The sequence below is a fragment of the Rhea americana genome, unplaced genomic scaffold (assembly GCF_003343005.1).
Source record: "Rhea americana isolate MKP2758 unplaced genomic scaffold, rheAme1 scaffold_198, whole genome shotgun sequence".
Classification (NCBI taxonomy): Eukaryota; Metazoa; Chordata; class Aves; order Rheiformes; family Rheidae; genus Rhea; species Rhea americana.
The window spans coordinates 19,183-31,310 of NW_028186127.1; the positions used below are offsets into that span (position 1 = coordinate 19,183).

At 57.7% G+C, this 12,128-nt stretch overlaps 1 protein-coding gene across 1 annotated transcript in view; it reads left to right on the top strand.

Annotated features, from left to right (window-relative positions):
* UAP1 (UDP-N-acetylglucosamine pyrophosphorylase 1) overlaps window positions 1–9,215 on the top strand; it is a 28,216-nt gene extending 19,001 nt beyond the window's left edge. The window contains exons 5-13 of the mRNA XM_085303184.1: window positions 45–249; window positions 930–1,105; window positions 1,512–1,684; window positions 3,138–3,331; window positions 3,765–3,908; window positions 4,530–4,718; window positions 5,266–5,313; window positions 7,919–7,985; window positions 8,646–9,215. Coding sequence (XP_085159310.1) covers window positions 45–249; window positions 930–1,105; window positions 1,512–1,684; window positions 3,138–3,331; window positions 3,765–3,908; window positions 4,530–4,718; window positions 5,266–5,313; window positions 7,919–7,985; window positions 8,646–8,738 — 1,289 coding nt within the window. The 3' untranslated portion in view covers window positions 8,739–9,215. The remainder of the gene's footprint in view (window positions 1–44; window positions 250–929; window positions 1,106–1,511; window positions 1,685–3,137; window positions 3,332–3,764; window positions 3,909–4,529; window positions 4,719–5,265; window positions 5,314–7,918; window positions 7,986–8,645) is intronic.
* Window positions 9,216–12,128: the final 2,913 nt, after the last annotated feature.

The window sequence follows — 12,128 nt, forward strand, 5'->3', positions numbered from 1 at the left end:
GCCGGCGCGGCGGGCCCCACGCGTGTGCTTTCCCCCGCGCGCAGGGCTGGCGGAGATCGCGGGGAGCCGCGTGGCCGTGCTGCTGCTGGCCGGCGGGCAGGGCACCCGCCTCGGCGTCCCCTACCCCAAGGGCATGTGCGACGTGGGGCTGCTCTCCCGCAAGACCCTCTTCCAGCTGCAGGCCCAGCGGCTGCGGCGGCTGCAGCAGCTGGCCGAGGAGCAGCACGGCAGCGCCTGCCAYATCCCCTGGTAAGGGGCTGGCGCGGGCCCCGCGGGCGGTGCTGGCTCGGGCCCGTTGGTCTCGGTGGGCCAAGACCTCGCGGGCTGGCACGGGTTGCATTGGTGGGTGYCTGTCGACGTGGACCCCGTTGACGCTGTCAGGTCGAGGCTGTGTGGGTTGGTATTGGTGGGTCGGGGTCCCGTGGGGTTGGTGGAGGCCTCCTTGGCATAAGCCTTGGTGATGCTGGTGGGTCCAACCTTAGCAGAGCCCCTCAAAGTTGGTGGGTCTGGTCTCAGCAGCCCTCAGAAGCGCCTCTCAGGTTGCCTGTGGCCGGTTAGTTGGAGAGGTTGGCAGAAAAGGGCGGGGAGCTGGGAGGCGAGGGGGGACGCTGGCTCAAAGGCACTACTGTAGGCGCCAGCGGGAATTTGGGCAGTCTGCGTCAGAGAGGGAGTTGCCTGCTGCAGCTGGGTGTCCCATCAGCAGCATGAGGGTGGGTAGGCTGGAGATGGGAGTTGTGGGCAGAGGTGGGACCCTTCTTTTGGCTGCCAAAGAGGAGGATCTGCTGAGGGTCACCTTCCTTTGGAAGGTTTGGGGGAGAAGGGCGTGCCCTGTGTGGGGTGGGCTGAAGCAGGTTGGCGTGCTTGGGGTGGAGGGTGTCAGGCCCTGCCCTGGCCTTCCTGCTGATTAGGGCTTTTCTGTGCTGCGGCAGGTACATCATGACAAGCGGCCGGACTATGGAGTCCACCAAGGAATTCTTCCTGAAGCACCAGTATTTTGGCTTAAAGAAAGAAAACGTGATCTTCTTCCAGCAGGGGATGTTACCAGCTATGGGATTTGATGGGAARATTCTTCTAGAAGAGAAGGGCAAGATTTCCATGGCACCAGGTTTGTGACCAAGAACTGGAGAGGCGTGGCAGTGAGATGCCTTTAGGTGCAGTGCTGAGGGCAAACATATGTGAGGCAGCAGAGCTGATCTCTCAGCTCACAGGTGCTGCTTTATCCCCCAGCTCAGCAAACAGTTWTTTTTTTTCACTAGCTTAGTGTTCTCCTATGTCAGCAAGCTCAATCCCCTCCAAAGCTATTGGGGTGCTTGAGGTTGCTTCAGGGCAGTTGTTTACAGTGTAAGTTGGCTCTTGGCTGGTACAGGCTGTGAGGTGTCTTGCACAGCAGGGAGGAGCRGGGTACAACTGCTTTCTGGTGTCCCACGTCTGCAGACGACGAATGTGGATGTGGGTGACTGAGCAGGACAGCTAGGTATTGCTGTGGCCCTGATGCTCTCTCCCCCATTCAGATGGGAACGGGGGCCTTTACCGGGCCCTGGGTGTGCATGGCATCATGGACGACATGGAGCGGAGGGGCGTGCAGAGTGTCCATGTGTACTGCGTGGACAACATCCTGGTGAAGGTGGCTGACCCCACATTCATCGGGTTCTGCTTGGAGAAGGAAGCGGACTGCGGTGCCAAGGTATTGTTTGTTGAGGCAGGTGGGTACGTTCCTTTGGGAGTGGTTCCATCCTGAGCTGTTATGTGGCCTGTTTGTTCCACGGGGATCTGTCCTGATACTTGGCCCAGCTTCCCTGTCCCTTCCTTTGCCAATCTGCTACAGTCAAAAGGAAGTGGTGAGCACTGGGTGCTCCCTCCTTTAATAGCAAGTGCTTCTGGAGTCCCAGAAGCCCCTCAGATCTGGTTCTGACTTTGGTCCACACACCACCTGCCTGCACCTGGCCGTCAGAGRTGCTGTTGGCAAGACCCAGCTCTTGTGCCTGCAGGCACTGGGCYGGTCGGAGCCCTGGAGATGCTGTGTGCTGTTCCTTTCTGTACCTTCAAGAGACATGTTCTGCTAGCACAGCCTCACGGCTCACAGCTTGTCTAGTCCCCAGGGCCAAGAGCTGCTGGGGAGCCTTGGCCTGCCTATTTCCCACCTGAACTTGAGGAACACTGGGTAGCTGTTGTCCAGGAAGCTCTGGGAAATCTTAGTACCCAGGRACTCTTCTGCAGGCTGCTAGGTGTCCCCAGCTGTGACGTCCTGGATATCTGACCAAGCTACAGTGGGTGCAGCTGACTTCTGACACTKCACCAAGCCCTTAGTTTTGTGTGTACCTTGTACACCTGAAGCTTTTCTTCAGGTTTAGATAAACAGTGAAAGGGGCTGTGCGCTTATGTTTGCACTGGGCTGGGCTTGGCTTAGAGCCTGGCCTGGGGACGAGCTTTGCAAACAGATGATAGGGCTCACTGGCCTTGAAGCTCTCCCTATGCRAGCCGGGGAAAGGGAAAGTAGTTCCTCCTTTTGGCGCAAGTAGAAGRAGGAGAAAATAAAATGTTAAATTAAGAAGGGAGAAAGCCCAKCCTCCCTGAGCACTGCCCCACAATGGCAGAGTGATTCTTACTGGACTGGTAGGAATTGGCTGTGGAAGGGGACCCTGCCAACTGGGAGGTCTGTCAGGTATGAGGAAGAGGAGGATGGAAGATCTCCACAGACTACTTGCAGGTGCTAGGATGTGATCGGGTGCTAGGATATGATCAGGTGACGACCGAAAGGAGCCCTGTGGGTGACAGCTCTGCTGAGACAGCAGCCACCTGCTAATGATGTGCAGCAAGCTGGCTGTTCACGCGTGCGCTGAATGCTAAAAATATCCATGCCCCCATCAGCCACGTGAGGGCTTGGTGCTAGGCCAGGCCTATGCCTTCTGGATGTGCCTGGTGCCTGTCCCCCAGTCCTGGTGTCTGGCCACCGTTGGTGACCGTTGCTGGAATTACAAGGGAGGGGAGGGCTCCAGCATCTGTATCCCTCCTCTCGCCCTGCTTCCTCACATAGGAAAATGCCTGGAGCTGCTAGATAAAAAAGGATGCGTTTGAAGCATGGTGCTTTGGGGACAGCCAAATACAGGCCTTTTACTGATTGCACTTCCCTTGGGCAGGTGGTAGAGAAGACCAACCCCACGGAGCCGGTTGGCGTGGTGTGCAGAGTGGACGGTGTGTACCAGGTGGTGGAGTACAGCGAGATCTCCCTGGCCACGGCACAGAAACGAGGCCCGGATGGACGACTGCTCTTCAACGCAGGCAACATTGCCAATCACTACTTCACCACGTCCTTCCTGAAAGACGTAGTCAAGTATGGGCCTGCCGGGGAGCATTCGTCTGCTTGCATGCTTGAGGAGGAGCGCTGACGCTGAAGCAGAGCTCGCTCTCTGGCCGCCTGTGCCTTGCTGTCTGTTGCTTATGCTCCAGCTGTTTGTAGGATGCGCATGCTGGGACGAAGYCCACGTGCTCTGTTCTGTGTCTAATGTCTGTCCCCTGCCCTTGCAGCTGCACCCGTGACCTGACCCCTGTCTCTGTGCACGATCCCTTACTCAAGATTTCCCTCCGTGCCAGAACTGAGCTATGCAGGGTCATCTCTAGTCTGGCTGCTGCAGGGACGAGAAACCCGTGTCTTTGGGACGCCTGGGTGTGAGGGGCAGAGCTGCCTTTCTAATGCAGCAGTTGTTTCCAAGCTGGAGAAGCGCCGCCTTGGCTGTGTGAGTGACAGCTCTTTCTTGGCCTCGCAGCACTTATGAGCCGCAGCTGCAGCACCACGTAGCTGAGAAGAAGATCACACATGTGGACATCACTACTGGGCAGTTGATCCAACCTGAAAAGCCTAATGGGATCAAGATGGAAAAGTTTGTTTTTGACATCTTCCAGTTTTCCAAGTACGTCGCTGTTTACTCTCTGCAGCGAGCAGGCTACTTGCTCTCCCTTGAAAGCTCTGAGACTTCCAGGGGTGAGGGGGGCTGTGTCCACAGGTGACACCCTGGGGTCAGGATGGGGTGGAATGCTGTTCAGCAGCAGCAGGTAACATGTCCTAATGTGACTGCGGATAGCAGCAGTAGGAGAGACAGTAGCTGTGTGCCTTTTGCTTAGTTAAGCTTCAATCACTTCCTGCTTTTTGGCCACAGCTCCTGGGCCTGAGGGGCAGTAGCCTGGTATCTCCTAACCCTACAGCCCCTCTGCATTTATGATGGTCTCTCTTGGAAGCTGGGGAAGTTGAGTGATGGGACTCTTTGAACTGTTCTCCGAGAGCACAGCCAGCACATGCTGTGTTTGCATGTTGTGATCTCGGTATCCTGTTCAGTCAGCACACGTGCCAGCCTCCTCTGTGGACATCTGGGTCCTCTTAGCATCTTTGTGGTTGTGAGGACTACTGGTGGGTACAGGTTACAGGATGCCCGTGGCCCTGGCTCCACCAGCCTAGGAGCAGAGAAGCCAAAGCAAAAGGGAGCAGACGTGTTCTCTGAACCTGAACTTCCCATGCCTTCTTCCCTCCCTCCCAGGAAATTTGTGGTGTATGAAGTCCTGCGTGAGGACGAATTCTCTCCTCTGAAGAACGCGGACAGCCAGAACGGGAAGGACAATCCCACCACGGCCCGACATGCCTTGATGTCTCTGCATCATCGCTGGGTTCTCAATGCAGGGGGCCATTTTGTGGATGAAAACGGTACACGCATCCCCGCCATTCCCCGGTAAGCAACTGGTCCTGTTACTACCCATGCAGCCATTTGCCTTCCTGCAAGTTATGGTTGCTGGCTTAGATCCTGCCCTCCTGGTCAGGGTAAGCGAGGTGAGGAGCTCTCCTTCAAGCTGGAGAACCTTGTGTATTGTGTTTGGGCATGGTATAAAACGTCAATTCCCAGCCCTCCCCTGTTTTCACACTCCTAAAACAATGTTCCAGTATTGCCTAAAGCCACTAGTTGGGGGCCCTTCTTGTGGCAGCCTGTGCTGCGGCTGGAAGAGTGTGCTCTCTCTGAGTCAGCAGAAGCTTTCCTTCTTGTTTCAACCCCTGTGAAGGACTCCATTGCACAGCCAAGCTTGGAGGACACGGCTTCCTACAACCCACATGTGCTACCAGACTTGTGCAGCAGCCAGGCTGGGGTTGTGGCATCCCTCAGCTGAGAGGCTTTCTGCTGCCTCTAAAGCCATGAGGGAAGGCCTGGAGAATAGCATACCTCACACTWGTTCTTCTGCTCTGTTTTTTCCCGTCCTTGTTAACGCTCGTTTGTTCCCACGTAGTGTCACAAACGGAAGGTCAGATGCCATCCCAGCTGATGTCAATGACAAGTAATTATACAGTGTAGCTGGGCTGCAGTGCATGGTGGYGGGGCTGTGCTTAGGTACTAATGGGCTAGGCGAACTGCTGCACCAGACTGCAGTTGCTGCACAGGCTGTGGTGGAAGCGTGCTGGTGACTGGGCTCTAGTAGTCACTAACTGGATGGACGGGCTCCAGGGTGCATGCTGGGAGTGGGGCATGTCCTACTAAAGGATCCTGTAGATGTTGCTTCTCGTGGTAATGGGTGGTATGTAGCATCTGCTAATTCCCTGCACTCCTTTCTGCAGAGGCGTGGTGGAACCATACGGTAATAACTTCAAGGGTTTTGTGCTGATACGTCGGGGTGGGAGAGGTTTTAGCCAGCCGGACTCTAGCTGCACTCCCTCTGCTTGTATCAGGTAGTGACATGGGGGAGCTCAGAGCCTGAAGGGGACATCAGGACCACCAGAGCAGGGAGGTGTCATGTCCATGTTGAGCACACAGGGTCATGGTTATGGCTCCTCCTGCAGGATGTCCTGCCACAGCTCCTCACCCACCASAGGCCCAGCGTTGACCCTACTGGGATTATTGCTTCTGTCTCTAGAGTCAGGGCTGTCCCACATGGACACTCTGTCKTGGGCAGAGTGTTTCCAAGTGACTGGGCGCAGTAAAGATCTGCTGTGTAGCACATATGCCTTAGGTACAGCCTCCTGTAAGGTCAGTAGGAGCCAGGACCTTTGAGCTTGTGAGGCTTGGAGTCGAAGGTGATGTTTCTGCTCTTCAGGGCTCAGTAGTGCCTGCAAGGATCTGGTCAGGGATTTGCAGCTCATTCAACTGTTTGATCTGTGTGTAATGTAGCCTGGCTAGGGCTTGACTCAGCTGGGTTATTCAGCGGCGCATGGGTTGGCCACCTCTTCCCTGACCTCCCATGGCTGAGCACGCTGGGCTGTGGGTGTGGGGTGTGCTCTGCTGGCCTTGGCAAACCCCCGGGGAGTCGAGATGCAGTGACGTCTCCTTCCACCCAGAACATGCAGGATRGCAGAGAGCCTGTTGCTTATTGGAAACAGCTCCCAAAAGTCACCTTGAAGACAGCATACTGTTGTGAAATACACTGGAGTTTCCCTTCTTCCCGGATTCAGTAGTCATCACAGTCYTGTGTTCATCATGCTACCACCAGAGTAACACTGCCTGGACTAATCCTACCCAGTGCCTTAGCTGTTCCAGCCATCCAGGAAACTGAATTTTATCCTGAAACTGGATAAAATGTTATGTAAATGTCAAGCAGGCTTTGACATAGCACATGTAACCCTTCCTGTAGGCCACCAGCTATTTTTTATGTGACTTCAGGTATTGAGTTTTGAAGATCCAGGCCACAAAACCAGTGAARGCCCCTTGCTAGGTGCTTCAAACCAAAGTTTACAGAAGTGTTSAAGCAACTTCTGTAGTAACAGTGCGTTCTCCTGTAGACACAGGGAACATCGGCTAGATTTCTAGGAATTAAAGCTGAGAAGTGTCAGTGAGTTGGGGAATAAGAAACCTTGTTATCTTCCACCCTCTGGATGCCACTTTGAAGAGAAGTCTTCTACTTTTTGACRCATGCACTTCAATCTTTTAATTAAGACTTAAAGTGCTTTCACATATATAAATAGGCTGTCACCCTAGTTTTTATATAGGATAAAGGTTGCAGCTAATGGCAGCTTTTCTTATGATTATCTTAAAGTGAGTCAGGTTAAGGAAAATGTAAGTGCAAGAACTAGATTAGAGTAGGTGAATTAAGTTGTTGTATTTACTCACAGCTTAGCAGAGAGCTGGCCTAATGCATGGCAGCAGGGACAAGCTTAGACCTGAGGGGACTGAGCGTTGTCGCAGGCAACGTCCTGCGACGCCAGGCAGATGTCAAGGGGATCCCTGGGGTACCGCACTGGTACCTGATACTGGTACTGATTCCGCTGTGCTTGGAACTGGGAGGGCTTAGTTGGACGAGTCTTGCGAGTCAGCTGGATGAGGGGAGYGTGCCGGGGGGCCTTCCAAAGGCTCGATAGCAGCATGGCAGGTTTGGGGGCCCCATGCGGACCCTTCCCAGCAGTGCTGCGCTAGCTGCTCGCCGGCCAGGCTCGGGGTCCAGCAGTGACAGGCAGCCCTGGCGTGGGTCCACAGTTTTTATCACCAGCTTATGAAAACAGTCTTTTGTGACCGATGAAGCAGGAGGGTGCTCTGGGGCCCACTGAGTGCACCCCTCGTGTCCTGGGGATGCTGGATGAGGAAGGGATGATTAGTTTATAAGCATCCTCAAATACAGCGGGGCTGTGGTGTGGACCAGAGGCCTTACGTACTGCTCTAGWTTCACAGGTGGAAGGGAACACTGATCCGTGGTAAAGCTCCATCTAAAACTCTCTCACCCTCTCAGCTGCTGCCATTATCTAAACTTCAGCTAGCACCTAAGTGGAGAGCGTGCGAGGCTTGACTAACCTGGGGGAGCTCTGCCTTGGCGGGGTGTGGGGGGCTGGCAGCTGCCTGTGCGCAGCACACGGCAGCCAGCTGCTGACCCAGTGTGTGCTGGCATCTGCGAGATCTTTGGGCTCTGGTCCATTTTCCCTGGCATGAAATGACTAATGCTTATGACTTCTCCTTTGCAGTTTGAAGGATGCAAGTGACTTGCCAATCCAGTGTGAAATTTCTCCCCTTATCTCCTATGGAGGAGAAGTAAGTATTCACTCTCCAAGTGCATTTGCAGATTAGCCAGCCTCGTGGGGAGGCTCACAGGGCACGTGTGCAGCAGTGGCCTGTTTGAACACCCTGTGACTCCTGGGTAGGGAGGAGGGTTAGCGGCAAAAGTGTAACTCAAATTCACTGTGAAGTTTCCAGTACCAGAGCTGGGCTAGTATCCCCCAAGCCTCCAACACAGGAGTGGTTTCTTGTCCTCAAGATCGGAGCCTGTCTGTGACTGGTTCAGCAGATCCRCAGAGCAGGTGATACGGGCTGCTGGTTTGCTCTCCGAGAAACGCCGGCCCGTCAGCTGCTGCTTTGGGGCCTTAGAAAGGCTGGACTGGGAGCCTGGGGCATACTGGCCCTGGGCGATGCTGTTGCTAGACTTCACTGCAGCGTAGAGCCCTGCACGTAGCCGGGCTCTCGTTCCAGCTTGGAAGAGCCGACTTAGTAGGCAGGAGGAGTAGCAGCTGCAGGGCAGCGTCGCTGTGAGCTGCCCATTGCAGGTGCCACCCCTGCAGGAGAGGGGGCCCCGAGAGCGGGGCCGTTCGGCAGCCCGGGCTGTGCCCTAGCTCCCTGGTGTTTGCCCAGCCACTGGCCGCTGATCACGGATGAGCAGCGTTCAGGTTCCTAACGAGCCGCTTCTTGCTCTGTTAGGGCCTGGAAAAGTACGTGAAAGACCGAGAGTTTCGTGCACCTTTAATTATCGACGAGAATGGGATCCACGAGCTGGTGAAGAACGGGATGTAGCAGCTGTGGCAGCGAGGTGCCAAACCCTGGCTGTCCCTTGGCTGACGCACTGTGAATTCGGACACATGAAGGTTTATAGCTGTTACTGGTAGGGGGTGGCCTTGCTCACTCTGACTTGGTGTGCAGAGGAGGATGTAACCCACTTCGTTCTTGGCATGTCAAGTGCTTCTATTTATATTTTAATTTAAAAAACAAACACTTTATGGATTCCCCTACCACAAAGCACAGCTGTGGTGCTGCTAATCGCACTTCAGCCTCTGGGCTTTTATTTTTAAATGTGTATATAGTAATAGTCATTGTACATGCAGAARATTTTTATGGTACTGGGCTGGGGTTAATCTTGAATTTTTATTTTTCTCAAATACACATGACTATTTTTTTTAATAGGGTTCTTGTCATTGCCCATGTCCTCCCTTTTGGTCATCCTTTGTACCTTGCACAACTAGGAAGAATCCAATTAAACCTCTGAGTCCCTCCTGTCTGGTGGTGGTTAGTGAAGGTGACGCTTCTCGGAGGTCTGCTCTGTTCTGCTCCAACTGCCGTACACCGAGTGCACAGCTTTTCCCRGCACAGCAGAGGCTGCTGTGCAGAGCGTGTCTCCTGGAAGCAGTCCCAAGCAGGTCTTTCAGCACCAAGTGCTCTTTTAAAATGTTTCTTGAGGAAACCGAGGGTTATGCTTTCTTTTTGAAGTTCTGCAAATGGCAGCAAGCCTTGAACAGGTAGGAAAATGCGGGTGTCCAGCTCGATCGGAGACCTGGGAGCAAAAGCAGCCAGGCACTGTGGCATCTGGCAGCAGCACGTGTTGGCTGGTCCCAAGTCCTGCCACAGTCCCTGCCGTGAGGGGGAGCCGCTCGTTACCACCGAGGGGGAGGTTTTTCCTGCATAGGGCTGGGAATGGGGCACTGGAGAAGTGGCCGAGTCCCTGGGGTGCCAAGGCTCCCGTCAGGCAACGCGCACACGTGGCACAGGCTGCCTYGCGGGGCTGGAAACCACGCAGTGGCACCTCTGCGCTGCCAGCTGAGCTCCCTGCAAGAGGGGACCTGGGCGACCGGCCCAGCACCGCTGCCGGCAGGTCGGCCACAGCCCTGCTGGTGCTGGGGTGCTGCTGGCCGGGCACAACCCCCCGGGGCTCGTCACTGGGGTGGGCAGGGGCCTGGGCTTGGTGCCCRGAGCTGTGTGGGCGCTGATCCTGCTTCCTTGCCCAGACTGCCCCGCACGGGGGGTCCTGGGGCTGTCGCGGCCTGGCAGCTCGCCACGGGCAAGTTGGGCTGCGTGTGGCCGAGACTGGCTGGCAGCAGGGGGTCCCGCGGGAGCGGGGCCGGGATCCCAGCCAGCGAGGAGGCGAGGAGCCGCGGAGTCCCCCTGCGGGTGGGTGGTCTGCRGCGCTGCCTCCCCGCGCTYGCGGGCTCRGCGGCGCCCGGGAGMAGCCGCTGTGGACGCGGGGTGTCCCTGCTCCCCCTCGCTGGYGTGGGGCAGGCAGCGCGCGCGGGCAGCTGCCGGCGYGCAGCACRGACCCCTGCGGAGGGGATGCGTGCRGCTCGAGGCCGGCAGGGCAGAAACGAGGGGCCGCGCCGCGGAGTGGGGAGGCGATGGCAGCCCCCGCTGGCACCCTGGCGGGGGGGGGTGGCGTTTGCCTTGGCTGTTTGGGTCCGTTTGCACACCAACACCTTTGCCTCACRTCTTGGGCTAGAGCAACGCGTTGCTGCCCGCTGCCAAGTTACTTCAGCGCTAATTCCAGGTAGCGGGAGGAGCGGAGCAGAGCGGACTGGTGTTTGTGCCGGGGCGCACGTAGGGGCGTGTGTGCGCCGGCGAGCGTATCCCTGCGGGAACACATCCGCGTGCCTGCGCTGCGGGGCAGCACACCTGGGAGCGGGCGCACAGCCCTGCAGTGGGCGCTGTGCCAGCCCCAGCTCCCCGGCACCGTCCTGCCTGCCCTCCTGGAAAGCCTCGAGGTACCGAGAGCACCGGGACCCWCTTGGTTTTCTGCCTTGCTTGCGTCCCTCTTCCCCCGCGGAGCCTGCTGTGGCCGAGCGTGGCTCGCGCGGGCACCCGGGTGTAACGTGCTGGTGCACGCTGGAGGGGGGGCTCAGCGCGGCGTGCAGGCACCGCGCTCGCTCCACCTGCACCCCAGACCCCGCAGTGAAGGGCCTGGGTGCTTCCTCCCTGGCACCCCTCTGGGACCGGCTCCGTGGGGCTCCCAGAACAGCATGGCCCCGCGTGGCAGCCCACGGGCCCCCTGCCCACCTGGGGCTGGGGGCAGCGGCCGAGTCCGTCGCTGACGCCCCGCCGGGCACTTCGCAGCCTTCGCTGCCTGTGACTCAGTGCGTGCCTGGAGCSCAGATGAGCTGGGAGCTGCCGAGAGGGTTTGTGCTGGGGGGGTTGCAGCCAGGCTGCTGCCGCCCTGCAGCAGGCGCCGCCTCCGGCTTCACGCGGCCGTGCCGTGGGGACGAGGGGTCCCGCTGCGCGCCGTCCTGGGCACGGTCGGGGACGCGGTGCCCGGTCTGCGAGCCGCGATGGCGGACAGGTGCGGGGGCCGCTGGTGCCAGCTGCCGGCGGGGCGCGCAGGCGCGTGCTCCCGGGGGCGAGGGCGTCGCTTCCCCGCGCGGGCACTGGCCTTCCTGGCAGGCTGCGCGCGGAAAAGCTCTTCCCGGCCGTTCACGGGGGGTTGTCAAAAAAGCAGCCAACGTGGGGCTAGCGAAGAGCAGCCTAAGGAAGTTAGCTGGGCACCCTGGGCGCGGGGAGGACGCAGCTTTCGAGGGCTGGGGAGACCCGAACGGCCCCGCTGCCGCTGCGTGTTCTGCTGTGGCCTCCCGCAGCCCCGCTTCGCCGCCGCCRCCGCGGAGCCCGAGCGGGCTGGCGCGGGCCACTTGCGCCATCCTCCCCTCGACCCTCCCCTCCGTGCTGCTGGGGTGAAACGGCTAACGCTCGGCTGAAAGAGTGGTTTGAAATACTAGCGAATGCTTTTTTTGCATTTTTAACTATTACACAAAAATTTGTCTTAAACCAGTTATTGTTATCTTATCAGCACTACRTTACGAAGTCAGTGGCCACGGTGCTGTGTTTAGTGCCTGGAAATGATGTGAAAAACTCAGTTTTAAAGTGCAGCTGGGGAGAGCTTGAGCTTTTTCTTCCRTGCAGCCTCCTGGCGGCAGGTTTATTTTCCCTGGGGGAGTCTCGGCCGCTTTATTTGCTGAGCGAAGACACTTGCGCGTGGAGGATGCGGGCGGCGGGAGGCGCGGCGCGGGGCCGCCCCCGCGGAGGCCCCGGCGCGGCAGCCCGCGCTCTCCCGGCGCGCCTCCCGCCGGAGGGAGGTTTCTGGGCCGGCACGCGTGGGCCCGGACACGCGTGCTGTCCCGCTGCGGAAGGGGCAAGCGCCGGAAAGAAAAACCC